The sequence below is a fragment of the Equus quagga genome, unplaced genomic scaffold, assembly GCF_021613505.1.
Source record: "Equus quagga isolate Etosha38 unplaced genomic scaffold, UCLA_HA_Equagga_1.0 270_RagTag, whole genome shotgun sequence".
In the NCBI taxonomy this organism is placed as follows: Eukaryota; Metazoa; Chordata; class Mammalia; order Perissodactyla; family Equidae; genus Equus; species Equus quagga.
Genome location: NW_025799872.1, coordinates 646296 through 672031, shown reverse-complemented (window position 1 = coordinate 672031; position 25736 = coordinate 646296). Strand labels below are relative to the sequence as shown.

The following is a 25736-nucleotide window of genomic DNA, read 5'->3' as shown; positions in this document are numbered from 1 at the left end:
GGGCGAAGGGGGAGGAGAGGGGGAGAAGCATCTCAAAGGAAAGGATTCTGTGAGGCAAGAAAGACGGAACTCAAGGATAAGAAGCCCAGGCTTTGCTGCTGGTAGGAGGGCCGTGCACCCCAGTGGAACGGGTGACCATTTAGAAGGGGGTGGGAGATTTTGGACCTGAATTGAGGGGATTTGGTGCCACTCGATGGGAAGCAGGGTTGCTTGCAGCAGACCCTCTGGTCGCTGTGTGAGGACACAGGTGCCCGTCAGCAGCATTGGGGTTCTTAGAACCCCAGGAGCCCCGAGTTTTGAGACGCCCACTGCAGCTTGCGGAGCAGGGTGGGAGGAGAGGCTGGGTCTCAGGGCAGGAGCCTTGGAGTGGGGTGTCTCCTGAGTTCTCCTGTGTCAAGTGCTCCCTGGCTGACCCAGGGTCCCACTCCCCTAGCTTTCACCTTGAGACAGCCCACCCTGTCGGAAGCAAATCTGGTGCAAGAGCAGTTTGCAGTTGTCACCTCAAAGTACGTTGACTGGTTGTTTTACTCACAAAATGAATCTGGGAAAAGCCAAAGAATGGCAATTCGGGATGTGTGTATTGCGGCAAACCACAGGCAAATCCAGCAAGCAAAGGAGAGGAATGTTGTTTCATAGAGAAAAAGGAGCAAGAAGGAGGAAGTCGGGAGGGTTGTTTTGAAGGAAAGTCCGTTGCAGGGAAGCGAGAGTTCAGGGTGAGGAGGGTTCTCGTTGGCCGAGTTGCTGGGGTGGCCGATTTCCTCCAGGAGCTGCAGTGTACGTCTTTCCTCTTGGGGCCTCTAGTTGACCATTCTTTCCTGTTGATGATTCTTTTTCTTCTTTTTTTGTGAGGAAGATTGTCCCTGAGCTAACACCTGTGCCAGTCTTTCTCTATTTTTATGTGGGATGCTGCCACAGCACAGCTTGATGATCAGTGCTAGGTTTGCACCTGGGATCTGAACCTGTGAACCCCAGGCTGCTGAAGCAGAGCTCGCAAACTTATCCACTAAGTGCCACCGGGCCGGCCTCGATGGTTCTTCTTGTTGGAGTCTGTAACTGGCTATCTTCCTGAAACTGACCTCCAGTGGTACTGTGAGGGAGCTCCCCCTTCTGGCCTCCTGACTCCATTTTAAATGAGGTTTTCCTGTATTAATTTTCACATTTTCCTTAGATCAAGATCTTTCTCCAGGGGCTGGCCCCATGGCAGAGTGGTTAAGTTTGTGCGCTCCGCTGCAGGCGGCCCAGTGTTTCGTTGGTTCGAATCCTGGGCACGGACATGGCACTGCTCATCAAACCACGCTGAGGCGGCGTCCCACATGCCACAACTAGAAGGACCCACAACGAAGAATATACAGCTATGACCGGGGGGCTTTGGGGAGAGAAAGGAAAAAACTTTTTAAAAAATCTAAAAAAAAAAAAAAGATCTTTCTCCAAAAGCATCAGTGATCAGCAGTCAGGTTCTCTGCATGTAGTGGTTTGGTCCCTAGGTGCCAGAAAGGACCTTTTCTGGTCGTTGTGTCCCATGTTGGAAGGAAAGTACATGGGGGTTGAAAACCATTTAGGCCACTTTTGAGTAACAAGGAGGGTTAGGAGGGAGAACTCTCAGGCATTTCCCACCTAAAGTTTATATTTCTCCAGGATGTAGGCGTTGGAGATCACCTCAAAGTGCTGAGCCAGCATCTCCTTATTGGACACATCATTTTCACAAAAGGTTTGGCAGGCAACAAAATACAAAACTTAAAATAATTATACAAAACAGAATTCAAAGTAAAGTTACAATTCCAAATGTGTGATGGTCCTAAACTAGGAGCTCAAACCTGAAGGTAACCAGCTAAATAGAAGCTTGATGGGGTGGACCAATGAGAGAGTGGACACAGGATGGTAAATAGAGTACGAGCTCATCAAACAGAAAGAATTAACTGAGCACATTGTGAAGACACAGCACAGGAATAAACTTCAAACGATAGCTGATGACCTGTTTGCAAAAATAGCAAAAGCTTCGAAGATGTATTAAAACAGTATTGATAGCTCAGAAGAACTATTTGAGAACCAAACGTGTTATCAGTAATAAAGCCTGTAAGGTTGCAAAGTTAGTGACCATGAATTTGGATAAGAACTCAGAGTCAGTTAACAGTCCAGGTGAAAGAAAGATTTCTGTGACTTATGAAAAGCAAAGGAAAAGATTAATTTGTATGGGGTCACGATGAAGCTGTTTCTGAAAGGCCATAATCAAAATGAGAGGTTTCCTTGTTTTGCAAGGGTTTGAGAAATGCAGACATGGGCATTGTCCTTCCACGAAAGAGAAAGAGAAGCGACAGTGAGAAAAGGGTATACTGGCCTGGTCCAGTCTTCCGGGGAAAGCTGTCTGTCTCAGATGTCAGCTGCTTCTCTTCCGAGTCAGCTTGATCTGGAGGCCCCCGGTGTTTATTCAGGACCAGAGGTCAGATGGAGCCTTCTCTAGTGGTGAGATGTGTACCCAAGGCTCAAGGCCCTGAAGTTTGGCTGCCATCCAGCTAGTGAGGAGGACCTGGTGTAGTCCCTTCTAAAGAGATTTCAAGGGCAGTAAGAAAATTGGTAATGTTAGTTTAGAGAGACACAGCCAGACATTAAAGGAAACTGGAAGAATTTCGGATCCAGTCCAGCTTACAAATACCTGACAGAACCTTAAAGACAAATAATAGCACTTGAATTTACTCTCTACACAGATGCAAGCATAATTTCCCTCCCCACAATTACCCCCTTTTTATGGAAAATAATCATAGAATATATCTGAGTCTGTATATCTCTCTCAAATGTGACATTCCTGTCAAAGCCTTGGTGATATAGCCAATATTTCCAATTGTGTCCTATTATAAGGAGAACTGATTTGCATTGAATTTATGCAAACACACATATTGACATGAAAAGAATACTTTCTGAATTCTGGAGGGATGAGGTAGGGAGAAAAAGATAAAGATACATTTTGTTGTAAAGATACGTTTTGTCAAAGGAGAGGAGAAAAGAGGTCCTTTAAATCCAGTTCAGTGTGATCATCTTAAAATGATCAAACACTTGTATTCTAGAGTCTTTGACAGAATCTTTCCATGAATTTCTCTGAAGATAAAACATTTGCAAAAGCATCAGAGTAAAACAATAACTGTCTGTAAATGACAGACTTAAAAATAGCGATGATTGAGCCAGCCCTGATGGCCTAGTGGTTAGAGTTCAGAGCTCGCTGCTTTGGTGGCCCGGGTTCTCTTCCCGGTTGTGGAACCACACCACCTGTCTGTCAGTAGCCATGTTGTGGCGGTGGCTCATGTAGAAGAACTGGAAGGACTTAGAACTGGGATGTACAACCATGCACTGGGGCTTTGGAGAGAAAGACAAAAGAGGAAGATGGGCAACAGGTGTCAGCTCAGGGCGAATCTTCCGTGCAAAAACAAAATAGCAACCGTTAAAGATCTGACAGAGGTTTATTATAATATAACTGAGAAGTGAATGTAGTCATTTCTGTGACATACATTTTAAAGTTATGGCTGATAACATTATACCAGGGCATATCAAAATTTTAGGAATTTTTATAGAATTTCTAGAACACCTATCTTAATAACGTTCACCTATATAGTGTAACCTAAGAAGGTTTATCATCATTTATTTGACAATGCCTCCCATGTAATTTGACACATCAAATAAGGCTAATTGGTTTGACATCTCCTTTTTTATAAGAAGAGAGAACAAATCCTTTGAGAAGTCCCTGGGTCTCTCTGAAAATTACCAATGTTACTTTCAGGTCAAAAAGACTTTAATTTAGAGTTTGATGTTTGGAAAGTGTGTCAAAAATATCAAAAAGTTTTGGACATTTGACCAAATCAGATCACAGAAAATTATGAAACAATACTTAGTTATTCATTTAACCAACGTGACAAATTTCAAAGACAAATATAGAAGGTTACACAACTACAAAAACCTTAGCTCTTTTTAGTATAAAAGACTCAACTTTTAACATAAAGCACAGGAAATAGTTCTGGTAAAACACAAAAAGGTAAAGAAAAACCTTTTACAGTCTCTTATCAGGAGCAGACCAGTAGCCCCAGCAGACTTTGTCCGTTCTGTAGAGGAAAGAACATTAAGCTTCGGTTTTACGTCTACACTGTTGATAGTAAAGCTTATTTTGAAACCTTTATAGCAATTTTATTTAATCTTATCTGCCTTTATCACATATAAAATTTCTTTCCAAAGATTCCTGTTTCACAAACCTTCTAGAACTTTCGTTTTACATTCAGATTTGGTCCTTTCTTATTCTGGCAACCGTTTTACTTCCAGATAAAATTGCTTCCTCTCTTATTTTTTTTCCGACAAATATATCTGCATACCTCATATCTTTTTCTTGCATCTAGTAGTTTTAATCACATATGTTAATTAGAATTCTTAACCCTTAGAATCCTTGATTCCTAGTGAAAACTAAGAACATAAGTAATTGTGGACTAGCAAATTTGTAAATACATTTTATAATTTTTAGAACTATATCCCCTTTTAAATAGTGCAGTCTTTCAATTTGGCACAAGACGTGGTTACTAACAGACTCAGTTTATCTTCTGTTTCTCTACAATGGGAAGCCAAAAGTAGATAGACCTGTGTTCAGTAATTAATGTTTTAGTGTTTTATACTGTTTGGAAAATGATCCAGGTACTCAATGAAATTCCATCATTTAATTTAACTTAGCAAAAACTCTGAAGTTTGAAGTTACTGAAAAGATTTGGGGATGTTATTTTTAAGCACGCATACCATAAAACATAATTATTGCACCTAAAAACTTTTATCCCATTTTCATCTATCTAAATAATTTTTCCCAACAATTATGTTTAGATTATTCACAGAAACTTCGTGAGGTATTAGACAAAGTTAGCCATGATTTCAGGCGAATTTTCTTGTTGAAAAATTTTGGACCAGAGGTAATATGAACTTATTTGACGAATAAAACCATGTAGAATAAAAGTATTATATTTAATGTTGATAACTCTAGAGACACAACTGTTTCAATTAAACCAACAAACTTAAACTAGCTTTAATTATGAATATTTTCCCAGATCACATGAACCTGAAAAGATTAGTTTCTATTCTATTCTGAGAATTTTTAGGAATACTTCATTTACATAAGCACTTGCTTTTCATTAAGTCAATTAAATAGAGCTCTTTTACAAGTTAATTTTGGCACTGCCACCCAGCAGTAGAAAAATATCATAGACATACATAACACATAGACAGACACAGAGACCTTACAGCTTTTGTTTTGAAAGTTTCAGCCACGTACAAAGTTGAAAGTAATAGTTGGATCCAAATTGTGTTTCTGGCAGATGGACGAAGTTATGGTCACTTGCTCAGATGGCCAGAGAAGCACTGGAGAAAAAGGGGGGCTCAGATAAAGGAAAAGGGGTTAGAAGAGGTTTGAGGAAGGAGCAGAGAAGCAAATCATCTAGGTACCGTGTGATAGAATGTTGAAACACCGACCATGGCGTGTCCACTGGTAATCAGCATTCAAATGCTGGTGTCGTAAGTAACAAAGGGAGATGTTCTGAAAGTGGTGCTTCCTCATTAGACTAACAAAAATTCAGTTTGCTAACAGAAAAGTAAAGTACTTTCTCAGAACTTAATAAAATCAGTAGAAATTGTTGATTCAGAAACAAGATGGAAATACACCGAAGAACAAGTTGTGCACCCTTATCAAAACCTTGTAGACTCTCCTGGAAACTCTTTACACAGAGAAAAAAGATTCCCGTCGAAGGGCTTCCTTTCTGGGAGCGACTTGGAAGGACCTGCTTGAACTTGAGCAGGAGGTGCACTGTGGATTCTGTCAATGTCAGCTGCGGATTTTGCCCACAGGGAGGTGGGCTGACTAGCAGATCTAGTAGGAGTAAATGGCGGGTGTCTTTAAAGGTAGTTTTAACATCATCAGTGATAAAACAAATGATAAAAGATGTTGTAGGGTCATTTAATTTCTCCAGCTGGCTATTTGGTTATTGCTGTAGCTGCTGCTATCAAATTCTAGAATTATTCCCTTTTTTGGGAGAAAGAAATTCCAACATGATACCTGTCTAGAAAGTCTCGGCCTAATAAATGAATAGGGGCAGAGGAACTATGGAGAAAGAATGAGTGTCTCTGAAAGGGGCTGAACAAAGGGAGTAGGTTCTGAGGCAGGAGCTTGAGCTTATGGGAGATTCCCACCCTGTGGACCATTTTAGTGCCCGAGCAGCAGCTGCTCTCCAGCAGTGGGGTCGCGTGCGCAATCTGAAGAGTTGTTTCTCCGGTTGGGAATGGTCCCTGGAGTTCCTTGGAGCCCTGTAAGTTCAGTGAGAGAATTGAAATGGGGAAGCTGAGGGTGCAGAGGACGTGGAAGGAGTGCAGAAAGGAAGGAGGAAGCTGGCACCAGAGGTGGGGCCTGGGCGTGAGACAAAACCGTGCAAGAGGAAGAGCAGCCTCGGAAGCTGTTTTGTCTTCCCTTGGCTTTTAGTTTTGGCTAATTTAGATATGGCATCTCGTAATGAGGCAACTTAGAGTTCTGTGCACGATGAGGAGCTCTGGGTACCAGTCGAAATAAACATACCGTTCGTTTTGCTTAGTTTTGGAGCCACGGTCTTCCAATCCAGTCTGGTTTTAAGAAAAGCGAGTTTGGGGAGATGGAAAGTTCCCCCTGGCGGCCGTTGCAATTCTGGTCTGCTCATGGTCAGTTTGGCCCACTTAGTGAGAAACGTGCATGTAGGGGCCCACAGTTCTTAAACATGAGCCTGGCTGGGGTACCTGAAGGAGGGCTGTCCTCAGAACATTTAGATGACTGAGATCCCAATTCTGAAATTCCCTCTGAAAATGCAAGAAAGTTGTGGAGTCCTAGCCCCATCCCCAGAGGAATCTAAAACAGAAGGAAAGTTGCTGGATTCCCAGCCCTGCTTCCAAAAGGAAGTGAAACCAAAGAAAAGCTCCTGGGTTGTCAGCAAACCCAAGCCCCAAAGGAACTGTGCTGCCTCCAGAAAACACAGCCTTGGTCCTGGAAGACAGAGTCCCACCCCGGAGAGGACAGGCCTCTCCAGATCCCGCAGAAAGTGTAGAGCTCAGAACACAAAGGGAGGGAGCACGAATCGGAGAGGAGACAGACCACACTGAAAGCAGATGCCACTCACAGAAGTGACGAGCACAGGGCCTTCGGTGCGGGCGTGTCACTGGGTTCCGGGGTCGTTGTCTCTCAGGCATCACCTCCTTTGGATTCTACTTCTGATACTATGTTTGTCAACTTAAAAAGTAAATCAGCCAGTTGTTTATGCACAAAATGAGTTTATTCAGGAAAAACCAAAGAATGGCAACTCGGGGTGTGCTTCTTACGGTGGACCCTAGGCAAATCCAGTAAGCAAAGGAGGGGAGTGTTATTTCATAGAGAAGAAGGAGGAAGGAGAAGGAATTTGGGAGGGTTGTTCTGAACGGAAGTCTGTTTCCGGAAAGCGAGAGTTCAGGGTGAGGACGGTTCTCAATGGCCGAGTTGCTGGGGTGGTTGATTTCCTCCAGGACATGCAGTGTTAGGACATCTTCCTCTGGAGGCCTGTGATGGACAGTCCTTCTGTAATTGACCTCCAGTGGTACTGTGTGGGAGCTCCCCCTTCTGGCCTCCTGACTCCATTTTAATTTCTTTTTCTTTGTGAGGAAGATTGGCCCTGAGCTAGCATTTGTTGCCAGTCTTCCTGGTTTTTTTGCGTGAGGAAGATCAGCCCTGAGCTAACATCCATGCCAATCTTCCTCTACTTTCTATGTGGGACGCCTCCACAGCCTGGCTTATGAGCAGAGTAGGTCCAGGCCCTAGATCTGAACCCACGAACCTGCCAGAGCGGAGTGCGGAACTTTAACCACTTGGTCACAAGGCCAGCCCCCGGACTCTGTTTTAAATGAGGTTTCCCTTTATTAATTTTCACGCTGTTTAGAGAGTCGTTTTTCTAAAACAAATCCGGCAGGTGTTCAGGAGGTAAAATCTGAACTTGCTTTCTTATGTCCAACCGTGAAAAACACCTGTTTCCTGTCTCTCACAGGGGAGATGGGTCTCGGGTGAGGCTGAAGGGCCAGCCCCCTGGCCGGGGTGGCCAGGGCCCATCAGACATGGCTGAGGGGCTGGCATCCAGCCCAGCACCATGGGAGTCACAGGAGGGAAGGCCAGCAGGCGAGGGAAGTGGCCAGGGTCTCGGCCAACGAGCCCCTGAGGGAGGCCGGCAGGGACCACCTGACCCTTCCCTGGCTGGTTCTAGAAACTGACCTTGCCCACAGCCAGTGATGCCACCCACGTCTTCATGGCAGCTTCCCATCCATGCGACCTGTCAGCTCCACTCTGTGCCCGGGCGTAGTGTTGCCTGTGGGGATCAGCCTGAGTGGGAGCCCCCTGGCGGGGAGGGCTGGAGCCGGAGCCCCAGGTCTCTGGCTGATAACATACGTCTCGTAGATGGGCTCGTGCGGGCGTCCCCTCGCCTGAGATGCCTCTCGTGCTCTCTGTTCCCTCGCGTGGAGGAAAGAGCACTTATTTGCCTAATACGCGGAGGCAGCCTCCCAGTTCTGAGCAATGATTATTTTTCTCTTCACCTGTGTTTGTGTGTAGCGTTTGTATTGTGTGAGGTCTTCCACACACACACACCCCCCCCCAACCCTGCCACCAACCACCACTAAAAAGCACAGCAGGGTTACGAGTCTGGATATCTGAACTCTTGCATCTCTAGGCTGGCCTTCATGCACTGCTGTGTCCCTGGGTGTGTTAATGCCAGAGGCCCCCAGTGACGCCCGTTGGTTTAGATGTAATCAGAAAGTGGCGTTTAAATGCCCCTATGTCCCTTCCGAGGGGCCTGTCTGCCCAGGCTGGCCTTGGGCTGCCCGCCCCACTCCTCGCCCATCCTGCCCGTCATGGGCTCTCCTAGAGGGGCTGCGTGTGTTGCAAACGACCCAATGTCCACCTGCCCTCCCTCTTCTCTCCCCTCCTGCAGGCACCTGAAGGAGATCTCGGAGCTGCAGAGCCAGCAGAAGCAGGAGATCGAGGCCCTGTACCGCCGCCTGGGGAAGCCGCTGCCCCCCAACCTGGGCCTCTTCCACACGGCGCCCCCTGCCGGCCGCCGGAGAAAGACCAGCAAGAGCAAGCTGAAGGCAGGAAAGCTGCTGAACCCACTGGTGCAGCAGCTCAAGGTCGTGGCCTCCAGCACAGGTTGGCCGTCGCCCTCCTGGCTGGCGAGGGGCAGCGCTGGGGACTGGATGGGAGCGGGGCAGCTCCATGCAGGGGCAGCTCAGACCTGGAAGAGGCGTCTTGGGTCTCCTTTCACTGGGGCCAGGAAGCCTTTGCAGGCCACCAAGGGCCAGGGCCTCTGCCCCCCACCCCACCCCCGTGCCAAGAGGGAAGGACTGAGGGGCAGGCACCAAAGGGGTACTCCATCAGGAGGAGAGGGGCCCCCGGCCGTGCGTGGGCTGCACTGTGTAAGGGAGGAGGCGCAGGGTCTCCAGGGCTCAGGGCTGCTCTCCCCCACCTGCTTCTCCCTGCAGGGTGCCGCCTGAGGCGGCTCTTCCTCTGGCCCCATTCTTAGGCATAGGCCGCCGGCTGACAGTGGGGGCAAGCAGCTGCCTTTGGGGGAGGGGGCGGATGGTGAGGACCACTGGGCCTGTTAACCACGATGCCTGGCACTAGGGGTGCACGCTGACCCTGAGCCCCCCACTCTGACGCAGTGAGCTGAAATCCCCAAGTGCTCCAGGCGGGAAGCTGGTGGTGAGCTGACCGTCAGCTCTCCCTCTCGGTACTGCAGATAACCTGCAGGGTATGTGTCCACGGACTGCAGAATTAGACAAAGTCCATGCCAATTCCTAGAGCTAGTTAGAGAGAGGGAGCCCACAGGCCCCCTGAGCCCAGGTGTGCGTCTCCGGAGGAGCCATGGGCCACTCGGCATGTTTGCACACGCGCCCGTCCCGTCCCTGGCAAGCGATGGAGACGGCTGCTTTTCTTTCATTTTCCCGACATCCTACACGGGCGATGGGCCGCACGCCCATTGCCCACAGGGACTCAGCTTCCCCAAGGTCACCCAGCAAAGAGCCGAGGGGACGGCCGGTCTGTCCCGCCGCGCCTCATCGTGCCTGTCCCCCTTCTCCCCCCAGGTCACTTGTCAGAGTGCAGCAGAGCCCCGCCTGCTAAGGACCCTGCCCATGCCGGGGCGGGGCCCGCGGCGGCTCCACACCCGAGTGGGAAGGCAGTTCAGACCCAGCAGCCCTGCTCCGTGCGGGCCTCCCTGTCTGCGGACTTCTGCTCCGGCTTAGCCAGTGACGGAGGCGGAGCGCACGGCCCAGGTGACTCCCAGCTTGCCGTCCCCAAGCATGTGCTAGCCGCGTAGGGCCCGAGTGGCGTAGAGGGGACGCGAGCTGGGGCCAAGGCTGCCAACAGCTTCTTAAAGAAACAACAGTAGCCGTAGCCTTTGAAGGAGGCGTGGAGGGCCCGCCCCTCACAGGTCTGGCCGTGAGCGGCTCTGAGGGAGGCTGCTTTGCTAGAGCCGGCCTGGGGAAGGTGCCAGGACCGCCGAGAGGTCAGACGCGCGTCTGCGGCGGGCCCTGCGCCGGTTCCCAGGCACTGGCCCGCCCCACCCCACCCTGCTCCCTGCTAAATGTGGGTCCTTCCGTCAGGGGGCCGGCTGGGAGGTCGAGGGCACAGCTCTCGAGCTGGGAGTTTGGCCTTGAGGAGGACGTGCTCGTCACCGCTGCCGTGGACACAGCAGCTACGCGAGGAGGTGTTCCACCCCCACCATCTCTGTCCCAAGAACATCTCTGGCCCCCCCCGCCTGCCCCGCACGCTCTCCCAGGGGCTGCTTCTCTTCCGCTCCAGCGTGCCTCCTTTCTGTTATGTGGTCCGTGGCCGTGGTCCTCGGGGCTGGGCTAGGTGGAGCCGTGGATGCTAAGTGTCGAGGCGGATGTGGCTGGTGGTTGTAGGAGGGATCCCAGAGACTGTACTTGATGCCTGTCTCTCTGTTCTCTTCCCTCTATATTCATTTGCAGGCTGGACGGTTTCCCACCCAACGTCTGAGAGAGTGACCTATAAGTCTAGTAGCAAACCTCGCGCTCGATTCCTCAGTGGACCCGTGTCTGTGTCCATCTGTCTGTATTTGTTCTTTTGTATTTTATCACCTCCTGGCCCTTGGTTTCTCCCCTGCCTCCCTGTCTTCATTACTTTCCATTACTGTGTAGGCTGCCTCCCCCGGCCCATTGAAGTCACCTATTTAATGCTGAAATTGGAACCCCGTCCACGCCCGCCCTCTGGCCCAGAAAGTGCCAGTGCATGCTCTCGGCTCGTGCCCAGGCGCCAGAAGCATGCGCAGTGGCTTGCCCACCCCCGGCCTCGGGCGCTCTGCCCCCCGACTCCCAAGGCGCTCTGCATTTCTCTCGTCCGTCACTCGTTTGTTTAATGTTTTGGTTTTTTTTTTTTTTTATGTTGGACGTAGTTTTATTTCTGTTGCGATTGTGGCAAATACACACGTCCGCTGTCCCCAGTTCCAGCGACAACAAAAAGACAGCCCCGGCCTTCTCTAGACGCATGGTGTGTTTCACACGTGTCTGGACTCTGAAGACATGCATGTAGCAAGCCAAGACAGTTCTAGAAGGTCACTGGAGGGTGTAACTTCCGTACAAGGGCCGTATCACAACATTCAGTCCTGTTAACCCACCCACTGCCTGGCTCCCTGCATGTGGAAATGCCGAGAGAACGTGCTCCAGCTAGGACGCCAGCCCCTGCACCCCGCTCACCTCGGGAATCTCTCCAGCACTGAGAGATGGGATCCCCGCCTCCCGCGCGGCTCTCCCGGGCCGGCCCCTCCTGGCCCTCTCTCTGGCTGGAGCACTTTACTTGGTGTATTTCCCTCTCATCTCGTGCACCTCAGAGATGAAGTCGATTTAGCGGTTCCTCGGAGCTCTGCTGAACCAAACTCACCCCCGTTGTCCTCAGATTCCCTGGAACGCCCTCCTAGGACCATGGACTCTGGGCCTAGGAATGGTGCACCCGCTCAGGGCTGTCCAGATCCGTTTTTATCCCTCAGCTCAATTGGCAAATGAATTAAAAGCTGTGAGGTTCTCAGGTTTTTGTTTTTTAACAGAAAAATTGAACTCTTTACTAATTGGATTGGACATGCAGGTTTAGGGCACGTGGCTTTTTGCTGGTACAATAAAGATACATTGTGTTTGTCGGGACCCGAGGCCACATCCACGGCAGGCGTCCATCCCTTCAGAGGGCCCACGTCATCCTCCCCAGGCGGGACAGGTTGGAGGCTCAGGACCTTGTAGAAAGGCCCTGGGCCACCCAGGGCCCCTTGTCCCTAACAGGTTCCCGCTTCAGCTCAGGCGTCGTCGGGCTGCTGGTTAGTTGCCGAGTTGGGTTGGGGGCAGGGGGTGGTCTGTGTGCATCCGGCTCCTTGCTTGCCTCACCGTCTCTCACGGTCCTCTTCTGCCCGTGTGTGTGCACACGTGTGTGCGCTCACGAGACTCCTGCCCGGGGAGCCGTGGGGTGAGAGCACCTGGGTCTCCAGGTGCCTTGGCTCAGACAGGCGGCTGCAGCGCTGCCAGGAAGCCACTGGCGGGTGTGGGGGCGGGTTAGACCGCTGTGTCCCGGGCACTGAGGTGAAAACGAGCGAGTGAGCACACATGCACCTCTGGCCGTCACCCTCTGCCTGGTACCCATGTGGCTTTGCTGGTGTTAAGGGTGTTCATTTGTTACACTACTAATCGTTCAAGATAAGAGAATCCCAGGCACAGCGGGACACAAGATGAGGTTTTACTCTGTCTTTGTGGCCGGGGGACAGGAGTGTGTGAGGCACGGCTTGTGGCAGGCGGGGCACCAGGCCCTGCAGGTTGGTCGTAGGTGGTGGTGCGTGCTGGCCTGGCAGGCCTGCCTTCCTCTGAGGCCGTGACCGATGAGATGCTGTGTGTGTCACGCACGGCCCCTTCTAGGCCCTGGCTGTGTTCCTAGCCTCTTCAGCCATGACGAGGCTGCCCACGCTCTGAGGTTGCTGGTCAGGAGAGTGCGGGGCCCGGGGGTGTGAAGACCCAGCCCAGCCTGCTGCTCTGAGGGGGCGGTGCTGGGACACCCCCTCCTGTCCCACGTCCCTGGGACCCACAGCCCTTTGGGGCTCCTCCTGGAGTCACGTCTGCTGGTTCCTGGGTGGCCATGGAGGTTGGAGGTCTGATGGGAGACTGAGCACAGAAAGGCTGGAGGAAGTTCGGAGCTGGTTGCCGCCCCAAGGACCGAGAGGCAGGGGGCCTTTGGGCAGAGGCTGCACGAGCAGAGCAGACTAAGGGTGGGAAGACCCTGTAGTGTACAGATCTGGGTTGTTGCGAGGTGGGTTGGGAGCTGGAGCTCGGGTGCCGAGGGCCGTGGCCACGGGGTATGGGGGTGGGTGGCAGAGGTTGAGCCTAGAGGAGGTTGACAAGGTTGCTGCTTGAACAGACAGGAGACAAGGCTCCAGGAAAACAAAGTCTGTGCCAAGTTCTGAAGACAGTCCCGCTCCCCTGAGGCTCAGAGAGGATGAGAGAGGTCGGAGATGGATGAGGGCGCCAAGGGTAGAGCCGCAGGCAGCTCCAGGGGGCTGGGAGGTGACCCCACGTGGGAGAGGCTGCCAGGCCCAGGACGAACAGTGTGGGGACAGACCCGCCATGGGAGCAGCCGGTGGGCAGGCCCCTGGGGAAGCGCTGGACCCTGTGGCAGGGCAGGCCCTGCAGCCGCTGCCCATCCTACAGGATCCTCCTGCGGCCGGTCAGGGTTCAGGGAAGCTCGGGGACCTTTTTTAGGGAGTCGGGGTGTAGTCAGGTTGCAGAAGCCATTGTGTCCTGGAGTCTGGCTGGTCAGAAGCTGTTGTCAGGTCCATTGACTCTCCCTGCCTCTGGCTCTTCTCATCTGACCAGAAGTGGATGCTGGTATCCTTCCCGGACTCCCTCTGTGCTCACGGGGCTGTGGGTCTGCTCGCATCCCTCAGCGGCGAGCCTGGGCCCCTGCTGCAGCAAGTTTTCCTCTGGGCCTCCCGTGCCCCGTGCAGCCCCAAGGCCTTGCCCTCCCCCTGGAGGGTGCTCGTCCCTCCCTCGGGGGCCCAGCTGCACTGTGGGGGACGAGGGGAAGGACCCTGGGCCAGGCCTGTGCTTCGGGGCCCATGTGGCGGGTAGCGAGGCTCAGGGTGATGTCACCCAGGTCAGAGCCGAGCCTCACCCTCTCCCTGGTTCATGCTTCCTGGACAAGTTTTGTGGCTTTTCTCATCTTAAGCGCTTTGGTGGCTTCACAGAGACACCCTGGGTGGCGTTTTGGTGCTATATAACCATTTCTTCCCTGTGCCAGAGCCGAGTATCGAATGCCAAGTCAGGGGTAGAAACTCCTTGTCGGGGAGGCAGGGAGCCCCACTGGGCTGCACAACGCTGCGGCCCCGCGGTTCCTCATGAGCTGCGTCAGCATCTGATAAACAGCATGTGCCAGCAGGGCCTGGCCCAGGCTCAGGAGTCTGTCCCCATCAGACACCCTCGGATTCGAGACGTCCTCCTGGCAACTGGACAAGGGTCTGGATGGCGGCGGGTCGAGGCAGGGCTGGTCGTCACACCAGGGGCAGCCTGTGTTTCCATGCCAGAGTGAATGTGGGGGTGAGCAGGGTGGGGGTCTCACCGCACACAGCCGGACGCTGCCTGAGACCCCTGGCCTGGCCGTGAGGGCAGACAGCTGGTTCCTCTGTGGGGGCTTCTGCAGACACCTGCTGTGTGAGGATGAGAGGCTAGGTCGTCCTGCGTGCTGCCCCGTCACCGTCTGGGAGGAACAGGGTTTCCCCAGCAGCTGGGAGAGTCCGCATGGCTCCCCAGCCCAGCCCAGCCCACAGCCGTGGCAAGCTGCTCTCAGTAGTTCTGGGGCCTCCAAGCCAGCCTTTCCCAGGGCCTTGGCCAAGGATGGAGTCCTGCGGCGAGACCTCCCCCCTCCACGGGAAACCAGGGGTGGGGCTGGTTTAAACCATCAGGCCCCGTGTGGGTCCCATGTGGCCCCAGCACCTGGTGTTGCTACCTGGTAGCCTGGTGGCTGTGTGGGCAGGACCCGGGGGCATGTATAAAGCACGGAGCAGGGTGAGTGGGCTGGGTGCAGGCTTGTCCGTTGGACATTGCGTGGTAGGCATCCAGGATAGGACCCAGGCCAAGGCACAGACACTGAGGAGGAGATTCATGGGGCCACCTGAGAGTGGACAGGGCTGTGGTGTGAGCGAGGGCCGCTCCCCAGCCCCATGGTGGCTGCTGGGCTACAGCTCTGCACCGAGCTGGACATGTGACCTTGGTGTGGAGAGGTTTGAATCTGGTTGGTTTGTATTTAAAGGCCGCCATGAGGACCGGGAGCTGTCCTTGCTCTGATCACCTTGGGCCTGTATCTGAGGAGGGCATGGAGGCCTCTGTGGGTTAGTGTCACTCTCCAGCTCTAAGCGCAGTGGCCTGGTGGCCCATGGCCCTGGCTCTGGGTTCCTGTGATGTCTGTGTGGGGCCCTGTGGCGGCCCAGGCTTCCTCTGGCAGTTCTAGTGGGCAGCAGGCTGTGGCTGGTCATTGTGTCCTCCTTCCGTGAGGATGACAGGAGTCGGCCCTGAATGCAGAGCCCTGGCGACACACGAGCTGCCGGCAGGCACAGGTGGCCCCTTGAAAGAACCTGTGCCCTTGGCCACAGGGACCTGGCGGGGTGTCTAGTCTATGTCCTCGGGTCATCCCCAGGGGACCGCTGTGGTCCGGGTGACGCTGCAACCACAGAGACCTGACAGGGAAGTCACTGCCTCACCTGGGCCCTCCTCCCTGTGCCCCATGGAGCCCCCAAGGGCCATGTGCTCCCAGTCAGGTTCCACCAGTTGGGAACACAGACCAGCAAAGGCCCTTCAGAGCTGCCTCCAAGGGTCGATGGGTGTGGACCGCTTCTGCTCGGCCCTTTCGTTTTTATTTCATTTTTATTTGCTTGTTAGAGACCCAGCAGGACAGCACCTCCCCTTCCCTGGGTCGGCCTCAGAGAACACACAGGATGAACTCAAATAAGGACAACTCAGTTTGAGCTGCATTCCCGAGTCCAGTGCACACAGCTTCTCCCCGGGGGCCCAGGCTGACCTTGGCCCCTGTCCCTAGATGCAGCAGGCAGTGTCTTATCTTCAGTGGCAAGAGTGCCGGGAACAGCACCTCGGCGGGCGCCCTGCAGGGAGCATGGGGTGTGCAGGGCGAGGGGCCAGGGGCGAGACTGCAGACAGACAGTCCACGCTAGCGTGGCTTTGCTGAGTGACCTTGGGGATGCCTGGGCTGTCCTTGTCCATCCCCCTCTGCCCGCCTGGTGCCCTGGAAGGTCGCAGAGTAAGCTGTGGGTGGGCCCTGGCCATCAGGTCGTGCCGGACACTAAAGTCAGCCGCCTGCCCAGCAGTCGGGCACAGGCAGCCTCTGGGGGCGCAGGATCCGGCAGCTCTTGGTGGTGGCCCAATGGCAAGGAGGCCTCGCCCTGCCCCGGTGGACACCTGGCCTCGGCTGAGGCAACAGCGTTGCAGAGAATCGGGGTGGGCCCTGCCCCGACCTCCCTCGAGGACCCCTCGTGTTTCCCCCTCAACGCCCATGCTGGCCGGCTGGGCATTGGCCTCAAACCTGCAAAACAATGTATCTTTTTGCACTTGGAAAACCCCCCACGGGCCTGGCCCGCAGAGTCCTCTGGCCCACCCAGGGGCTCGCGCCTCAGGGGGCGCCTAGCTCACGTTTGGAGCAAAGTGGTGCACTGGCTTTTTGTTCGTTTTGTTTTGTTTTTCTTCCTTTTTTTGGACTATGCTTCTGAAAACTCACACTTCTACCCAAAGCTTAGGGCCGGCCGGCCCCCGCCCTTGGCGAAGCTCGCGTGGGCCCGCTCCCTGACGCGGGCCGCCCCAGCCGGCGGCCGGCCCGTCTCTGAACTGCTGGCCTCTGCTCTCCTCGCACACTGGTGGCTCTTGCTTAGATGTGGTGGCCTGTCCCCGTGCGTGCTGTCCTGCCTAACCCTGTGGTCTTGTGTCGTTTCTTCTTCCCTTGCAGGGTCTGCCTTGAAGCGTCTCTGTCTAGGCAAAGAGCACAGCAGTCGTAACTATCGGTTTCTTCCCCTTGTCCGCTCTCCATCGCATGGGCTTGATTGTGGCTAGTGCGCAGCGGGGTTTCCGTGGGGTGCGCGGGTAGGTGGGTGGGCCTGCACCTGCTCCTTGCCCACCCTCCGCTGACACCGCCCCACCTCACCCGGCAGGACAGCCGCCCACAGGCGCCCCTCGCAGCTCCGTGGCTCCGAGGGTTGTGTTCCCGCCCGTCCACGTTAGCGGGCCCTCCTTCTCCGGAACGTCCACTCGCCACCAGTCATTAATTGGCTCCTTTTCCAAAACCATAGGAATGAGTATTTCCTTGAAGTGCTAAAGATGAGTGCCCCGAGGAGAGATGCCGGGACGAAATGGGTATCAGTCTACTGGGGCGCCCACCGCTCTCATCTCGCGCCTCTTTTTTTCCCCCCTTTTTTCTTTCCTGGCTGAAATGTTCATGTAGAAGTAGCTGTGTGTGCACCCTCATCACTAACGTCTGGCTGTCCGTGTCTGTGCTTTTCCATTGCTAGCCACTAAGGTAGACCGTTTTGTAACAGCTTGTTTGAAGAGATGGTCATTAGGTTATTTTTTTAATGCAGAAAATGCAATAATTGGTTTATTCAAAATTGCCAACCAGAAACTGTGTTGGAGAGGAGAGAATGGGACAATTTTTAAAAGTTTAAAAGTCCTGATTTGGTCATTTAGAAAAAATCTTCAGCGAAGTGGCCAGGTGGGCTTGTGTTCATCTGGCCTCGCCTGAGCTGCGGCCCCCAGGCCTTCGGGGTGGCCAAGCCTCCCAGCTCCCCTGCTACAGGCTTCGGCCCCACGGACAGCTTGGGGGCCCACATTGGAAGGCTCACGGTGTTTCTACCCTTTGTTAGTACTTTCCTCAGATGCTCTGATGAGGAGAGGTGCAATTTCTGTCTTAAACCCCACACCACGTAGCCCTTCACGTGCGTGGGAATGCCAGCAGTCCAGCCTCCTGCGAGCATTTCCTCTCTGCTGGAAGGATGCAGCAGCTGCTGCGTGCTGAGCGGTCTGCTCAGAGCACTGTCGCGCCTCCTCCGAGTCCTTGTGTTAGAGCTGACAGTGCAGAGGCCAGAGGAGCTCGCCCCAGGCTGTCTGACTGCGCCAGGAGTTTCCTGAGCTCTCACACGGGAGCCTGGTGGTTGCGGGCAGCATGAGCGCAGAGTGGGTGCTGCATAAGGCTGCCGGCTGCTGGGGTCCTGTCCCCTGGCCTGGCCAATGAGATGGGTGAGTCTCCTGGCACAGCCCAGTGCCCCCTCAGCCCCTGGAAATGCCACACTGTGTCCAAAACTGGCGCAGGGCCCCAAATACAGACCATCTCCTGAAGCAAGGTGTTGCCAGGCTTGAGCGAGACCATCGTAAGAGTGACTGCAGCCGGCCGTGGAGCTGGCGTGCGCTGTCACCAACCCCAGCCCGTGTGTGCTCCCCAGGGTCCTCCACCAGCAGCCTGGTCCCGGGCCCTGAGCCGGGCCCCCAGCCAGCCCTGCACGTCCAGGCACAGGTGAACAACAGCAACAATAAGAAGGGCACCTTCACGGATGACCTGCACAAGCTGGTGGACGAGTGGACGAGCAAGACGGCTGGGGCCACGCAGCTGAAGCCGTCGCTCAACCAGCTGAAGCAGACGCAGAAGCTGCACGATATGGAGGCCCCGGCAGGCCGGCCGCTGGCCCCCGGCGAGGCACGGGCTGTAAGTGGGGCACGGTGGGGTGGAGGGGGGACTGGGTGGGAGCGGGGCTGCGACCCCAGGTCCAGCAGAGCAACCCCCAGCGTGGCTTCGGGTGCCATCTAGGCGGGACTGGCCCAGACCCGGCAGGTGTGGCCTCATCCCTGTGGGCCAGCCCCGTCTGTCCTCGCTCTGACCCCGGCCGGCGGAGCGGGCGGGACCTGCACACCACCCCCGGGGACACCCCTTTGGGCTTTAGCCCAGGCTCCCAGACCACATGGGGCCAGGCGGGGAGCTGCAGTCTTGGGCGTTGTCACCTGTGTGTTCCTGCACCAGGACTGCCGACTTCGTGACCCACCTGGAGGAGGGGTGTTCCCGCTTTTTCCATCTTCTGAAGGAGCTTGTGCGAGATTACGTTCTCATTGGCGAAGCTGTCTGGGGTGGAGTTCTGTTTTTCAGTGTGGGAAGGTTTCTCTATGACCTTTCACTTTAAAAAACTTCAAACACACAAAGAGTTGAGAATTCCGTGGGGAACTCTTGCGTGCCCACCCGCACAGCGTGATTGACCGTTTGCTGCATTATCACGCGTGTCTCACTCCCTGGAGGGGAAGGTTTTCCTTATGGTGCGGTTCCTTTTCTAGTTGGCACGATTGGATTTCCTGTTTCGCCGCTCTGTTAAACTCTGCTTTTCTGGCAGTTGGTACGTCTCTAAATTTATCTGAGTTTTCAAGTTAGTTGGCATAAAATTGTTCATAACACCTTCTCTCCCCACAGTGGCAGGATGTGCAGGGATGTCTTGTTTTTCGTTCCCGATAGCGGTGATTTCCGAGGGTGCGCTTGCTCCCGTGCTCTCTCCCCTCACGCAGCCCTCTTAGGGGTTGATAGATTTACCAGCCTCTTCAAAGAACTCCTTCGGGTTTTGATGATATTCTTTGTTGTATGTTTCATTAGTTTATTCCTTTTATTATTTCTTTCCTTCTATCTTTGGGTTGATTTTTTTGTTCTAGAAGGTTCCTTTAGATGCACCGCTCATGGGTTTCCAGCCTTTGCTCCTGTCTGCGCTCAGGCTGTGATGCTCCCTCTAGTGGTTTTTAGCTGCATCCCAAAGATTTTGATATGTAGCATTTTCTTTAACCTTCAGTTAAAAAGAGTTTGTAACTTCCACTGTGATTTGAAGTAATCGAGTTATTTATTTCCTCATGATCTTTTTATTACTGTTTTTTAGGCTAATTGCACTGTGATAAGAGAGCACACTTTGTGTTTTCAGTCTTTAAAATCTGCCGGGACTGGCCTTTTGACCCGAGTCCGCAGTCTTGGTTGCTGCTCCACGGATGCTAGAGGCCACCTCTTTCGTTCCCTCTCCGTCCACACGCCCAGTCTGAACGCCCCCATTTTTCTGGACACCTTCAGCACCCTCCCGACAGCCACACCTCCATCAGTCCAACTGCTCAAGTCATTCTCTGTTATTCTGGGACACAGTTGAGAGTCCTTACCGTGGCCCACGGCCCTGCAGTTGTGCCCCGAGCCCTGGGCAGGCTGGCCTCTGCTGCTGGCTGTGCACCACCACGTTGGCTGCGCTGCCCGTGCTGGGCCGTGCCCATCAGCTGCCCCTGCTACCCCTGTTGTTCAGATAGCTGGGGTTCTTACTAAAGTCTCGTTTATTTGTTTTACTATTCTTTAAATTGTGGTAAATCTATATAACAAAGTTTACCATTTTAATGATTTTTACACATATAGTTCAGTGGCGTTAATTATATTCACAGTGTGCAACCTTCACCACTGTCCATTTCTAGACCTTTTTCATCATCCCACACAGAAACTACTCATTAGGAAATAACTCGCCACTCCCCTTTCTGGTAATCTGCCTGTCCCGCCCCTCGGAACCCGCCACCCTTCTGCCTTCTGTCTGTGTGAATTCGACAACTCTGGGGACCCCGTATGAGTGGCGTCACACAGTATTTTCCCTCTTGTGTCCAGCTTATTTCACTCAGCATAAGGTTTTCAAAGTTCATCCACATGGTAGTATGTGTCAGAACTTCACTCTGTTTTCCAATTTTTTTATTGTGGTAAAATACGTGTAACAAAATTTACCATTTTAGCCATTTGTAAGTATACAGCTCGGTGGCATTAATTGCATTCTAGTTGAACGAGATTTCTAGGTCCTTAACATTTCCGTCTACATTTTAGAAACAGCCTGTTAATTTCAGCACAATGGCCGTGTGGGGTTTTGGTTGGGATTCTGTCGACCCTGTGATGAACTGGGTAGGACTTGACGTGTGCACAGTGGAGTCCTCCTGTAAACATGACATCTCTCTGTTAATTCCTATCTTTTTTATTTCCTCTCAGCAAAGTTTTGTCGTTTTCAGTGTGAAGGTGTTCGCTGGTGGTGATTCTTTCATCGGATTTATCCCTGGGTTGTTGATGTTTTGGAACGCGCCTGTAGATTGTGTTGTTTTAAAGTGCGCTCCCCAGTTGTGTGTTGCTGGTGTGTAGAAACGTGGTTCATTTCTGTACCTCGTAGTCCACGATCTCACTACGTTTGCTTGCTGGTTCTAGAAATTGGTTTATCTGTTCTTCTGGGTTTTCTGTACACAGTCTTGTCATCTGTAGGTAAGGATGGTTTTCCTTTTTCCTTTCCACTCTGTGCCTCTTGTTCCTTTTCTTGCGTGGCCGAGACTTCCCACGCAGCGCTGGCCGGGAGAGCAGCTTGGGGAAGAGCAGTTGGATCTCACTTGGGCCTGGGGCTGGCTGTGGGTCTGTGGGTGCCCCTCACACGGGGAGAAGCGCCCTCTGGCCTCGGCTGCTGTGCCTGCGTGAAGCAGTGGAGTTGCCCAGATGCTCTCCTGAGTCTGCGGAGGGCACCCCGGGCTCTCCCTTGGGGCACAGCTGCGGGGAGCTGCTGTGTTTCCCGCTGGGGCAGCAGCATTACCTTCCTGGGAAACCCGCTTGGTTTGATGTTTTACCTTTTTTATATTGCCGGGTTGGAGGGTTTGGAAGCTGTTGGTCTGTCATCTCCTCCCGCACAGCAGCCTCCTCAGGTCTCTGCATCACAGCCACGCTGGCCTCACCTACCATCGCAGCTCCGCTCCCTGTCCCTGTGCTGTTGTGCTTTGATGTGGAGAGTGAAGGGACTGCCCTGCCATTGGCTGCGTACTCTGGGCACTCGCCCCCCACAGCTCCCGGCTCTGGTCCTCCCGCGATGGCTCTGACCAGCCAAGCAGGAGGCCTTTGGGTGGGGGTATGGCTCACTGTGTCTTCAAGGGTCAGGCCCTGCGGGGTCTACTCCGAACCCCCTGGCCCATGGACAGCCATGGTGTGCGGCCCAGAAGTGAGGGGGTGCAGCTTTGGTGAGTGAAAGAGGGGGGGTGGCCGTTTCCCGCCAGCCCCATGCTGTCACTCTGGTGTCAGCCCTTAGAAGTCACCCGTGGAGGTCCTGGGACACTCTCCCGAGGACGGAGAAACCACAAGGACCCCCACGGCCACTGGGGAGGCCGGCTGATATGGCCACATGTGCCTTCCTGTTCTTGTCTTGTAGATGAACACGCCTCGAGCAGCAGTGGGGACGCCGTGTCTGGCCCCGGCGCCCGGCCCTCTGCCCACCGCTGTCATTCCCGGAGCCACCCCAGCTCTGCCTGTGCCCATGCCAGGTACTGCTCTCTCTGGCCTCCCAGCCCCGCCCTGTGCACTGCCTCTGGGCCAGTACAGACGTCTGCTCCCGACTCCAGTGTCCTGGGGGCCCTGGGCAGCCCCAGCGGGCAGTTGGAACCCTGCCTGGGGACCAGGCGTGGGCACAGCGGGCTCCGTGCTTCCCGTGTCCTTGCAGCCGCCTGCGGTCAGTGAGCCCGGCCGCAGGCTGAGGATCACATAGCTTTCTGTCCAGCCACTTACCAGATGGAACACCTGAACTGAACAGCCCCGAGCAGCCGGGCTGTGGTTGGGCCTCCGCACCCTGCCCCGCCTGCCCGCGGGTGTGGGACCCGGCGTGGGCAGCATCCTCGCTTCCTCTACTGCTGCAGACACTGTCCCCTCTTAGTCCCCTGGTCTACACTTGCAGTCTCTGCACCCCCTTCTGTACTTGAATTGATGGTTAGAACGTTGCGATCACCCTGAGAAGTACAGTGCCTTGAATTCCAGCTTTTCCGTTGCCTGATGGAAAGAGATGTTAAAAAACAATCATATATCGGAAAAGGTGTATTTCATTTGCAATTGGCTTGTGTGTCCACATCTTAGTTTCCCATTTTAAGTTACAGAGAGATGAGTGGTTTACAAATCTTAAGCTAAAGTCTGATCTTTAGTTTTGTGTTGAAAATGCCTTTTTTTAAAAAGAATTGAGTTATCGATCTTGAATATCAGAGTTGCAGATGCTAGGGAGCTCTGCTTTGTGCTCATAAAACGAGACCTCTCTGGGCTTCTGCGGGCACTGGGAGTAGAGAGATGGACGCACCCTCAACTGCAGCGTGGCCAGCAGGCAGCCTAGGGGTACGTGGTTCCTGGGCAGTGGGTTGCTCGTGGGAGTGGGTCTCCTATGAAGGAACTGTGTTTGGCTGTGCGGAACCTGCTGGGAAGAGCTAGGTGAGCGAACATGCCCCCATGACCCAAAGCCAGCCGGGCTGCTCTGAGTGTGGGCAGGGAAGGGTGTGTGTGGGGAGCAGGAGCCCTGCAGAGACAGCGCGGCCCCTTCGGCTGGGGGATCTGCTGACTCCTGCCGGCCCGCCTGCCTTCTCCATTATTTGCGCTGAGGCCCGTGGCCACCTGGGCCTCGCTTGCAGCTGCTCTACCCGCTCTGGCCTCCTGCTGTTCTCCAGGCCCCGAGGCCACCCTGCCGGGCGGGAGGGTTCCTCTCCGGGGCTTCCAGTGGGGCTCATCTCAGAGGGAGCCGAGGGCCCCGCGCCTCACGGACCCCGGTACATCCCGCTGCTGCTGGGAGGCAGCTGGCTGCGCTGCCAGCCGTGACTTTATGGTTCTGCTGGACTTTGGGACCTCACTAGAACTGGCTGAGTTATGGGTTTAAATATATTATTCCGTCAATTCAGTTAGAATTGAATTCTCCAGGCCGTTAGGCAGAGTCTTCTGCCAGGGCAGATGTGCAGTAAGAGATTTCTGTTCTCTGGAACGTGCCCCTCGGTCCCTTGTTGAGAAGCGCGTGCGCCTGGTCCTGAGGGTGGTGGAAGCTGCCCACCTACTCCCTCTGTTGCACCGGACATAGGTTTGGAGCCCTGGCTCTATACACGGATGGCCAGTGACACGGAACCCCAAGAGACTGTATATATGAAGGAGAAAATAAACGTTTTTGCTTGAAAACAGTGTGGAACAACATCTTTGTCTTACCCTCTGTTCACGTGAAAGCCAAACCGGCCAGCCTCTCAGGGAGGATGGAACAGGCCGCCCGGGCGGGCTGCGCTGCCCTGCCCTGGGCACAGCATCACATCAGCTCCGTGCCCACCGTTGACCCCTCGCCCAGGAGGCTGGGGCAGCCGACCGGGGCCCGGGGGCTGAGCAGGGGTGTGGTCTCCCTGACCAGAGCCAGGTGTGGTGGACGCTGAGCCAACCTAGCTTGGGGGACGAGAATGGGGTTTTGGGTGGGGCCCTGTCACCTGCACATGGCACCCACCGGGAGTGGCCTGGGCCCAAGGACCGGCCTCTGCTGGCTCCAGGCCTGAGTTAGCCTGTTTGCCTGGCTTTCAACCATTCTGAACTTGAACTGCATTTAGACGTGCAGTGGGTCAGCCGCATGAAGAGCGTGAGTCTTGTGGCCATCTAAGGGGTGGCTCTGACCCCTGTCCACACTGGCTATCCTGGAGAAAACCAGGTTTGCGTGACTCACCGTGGACTGAGCTGGGGGGATGCGGGGCTCTTCTGCCCCTGTCCTGGGTCAGTGTCTGTGCACAGAGAGGACTTGGGGCAGGTGCAGGGTGGGGAGGCCCCCGTGGGGCTCAGCACATGTTTCTGGCTGGCCTGCCCTTGATGGCCTTGCGCTTGGCGGCCTGCGCCCCTGCAAGCACTCAGGCTGGTGGCGGCTGCTGCGCTCATCCCGCGTTCCCGTCGAGATGCAGTCTGGCTCTGTCCCTCTGCTCTCAGAGGGGACCCAGCCCCGTGTGGCCTCTCGTCTCAGCGCTGGCCCTGGGCCGAGGTGGGGCCCCTCGGGGTTGCTGCCTCTCTCGCGGTGGCCAAGGAGCCAGACACAGCTCGGTCCAGTGCTGCTGCCGTTGGGCGCGGGGCAGCCCGTCTGGTGTGGGCAGCTGCTCAGTCTGCACGGTGCATGGCCGCAGTCAGGCCACCGGACCCCAAGGAGCATGAGTGCTCTGGTGTTGCCGCCGCCTCCCTGGAGAGCAGGGCCTCGTGTGTCCACGTCGGGCCTGTAATGAGCTGTGGCGGTTTTGTTTTCTAGATTCTGAGAGTGAGAAGCCCGACTGAGCCCAGGCAGGCGGACCCACCCGACGCCAAGCCCCATGTCGTCTCCTGGAGAAGCCGCGCCCTCACCTCGTGTCCGGTTCACGCTGTTTTGTAACCACTTTCTAAGCATTTTTTATTCACAATTGGAAACACAAATGTAACACAAGAATAAAAAATATTTTGGGGGAAAAGGGACTTCGGTTTTTCAAACTGTCCTTTCCGGCGGCCCCAGATGTCAGGTGGCCTGAGTCAGTGAGTGAGGGAGGCATGGAGGGGCCCTGGCTGCGGGGGGCGGGTCTGGACACACTTCGAGCGTGTCCTGGGTGTGGCCGTGAGAGTTCGTGGTTCAAACAGTGCCGTTCAGTGCACCTGTGGGCTCCATCCTCGGCTGGGGACACACAGGACGGGTCAGACGGGTGACACGGTCCCTCTTCTTGGAGAAGCAGCCGAGGCTGTGGATCATGGTGGCCTGGCTGCCATGTTCAGAGTTCTCCCCGTCACTCCCAGGGCAGCCCCATTCTCCATGGGGCCTGGAGGTCACGCTCGGGAGGGCGAGCAGTGGTGCCCGTATCCGGATGTG

At 54.4% G+C, this 25736-nt stretch overlaps 1 protein-coding gene across 3 annotated transcripts in view; it reads left to right on the top strand.

Annotated features, from left to right (window-relative positions):
- The window catches only part of LOC124233904 (serine/threonine-protein kinase WNK2-like), a 115575-nt gene extending 90234 nt beyond the window's left edge, over positions 1-25341 (top strand). For 2 of the 3 annotated variants that reach the window (XM_046651191.1, XM_046651190.1), the window contains exons 24-30: positions 8979-9193; positions 10129-10317; positions 11017-11115; positions 17042-17086; positions 18528-18787; positions 22299-22410; positions 25152-25324. In XM_046651191.1, coding sequence (XP_046507147.1) covers positions 8979-9193; positions 10129-10317; positions 11017-11115; positions 17042-17086; positions 18528-18787; positions 22299-22410; positions 25152-25177 — 946 coding nt within the window. In that variant the 3' untranslated portion in view covers positions 25178-25324. Of the gene's footprint in view, positions 1-8978; positions 9194-10128; positions 10318-11016; positions 11116-17041; positions 17087-18527; positions 18788-22298; positions 22411-25151 lie in introns of all 3 variants that reach the window. The other variant, XM_046651192.1, reaches the window with a different exon arrangement.
- The last annotated feature ends 395 nt before the right edge of the window (positions 25342-25736 follow it).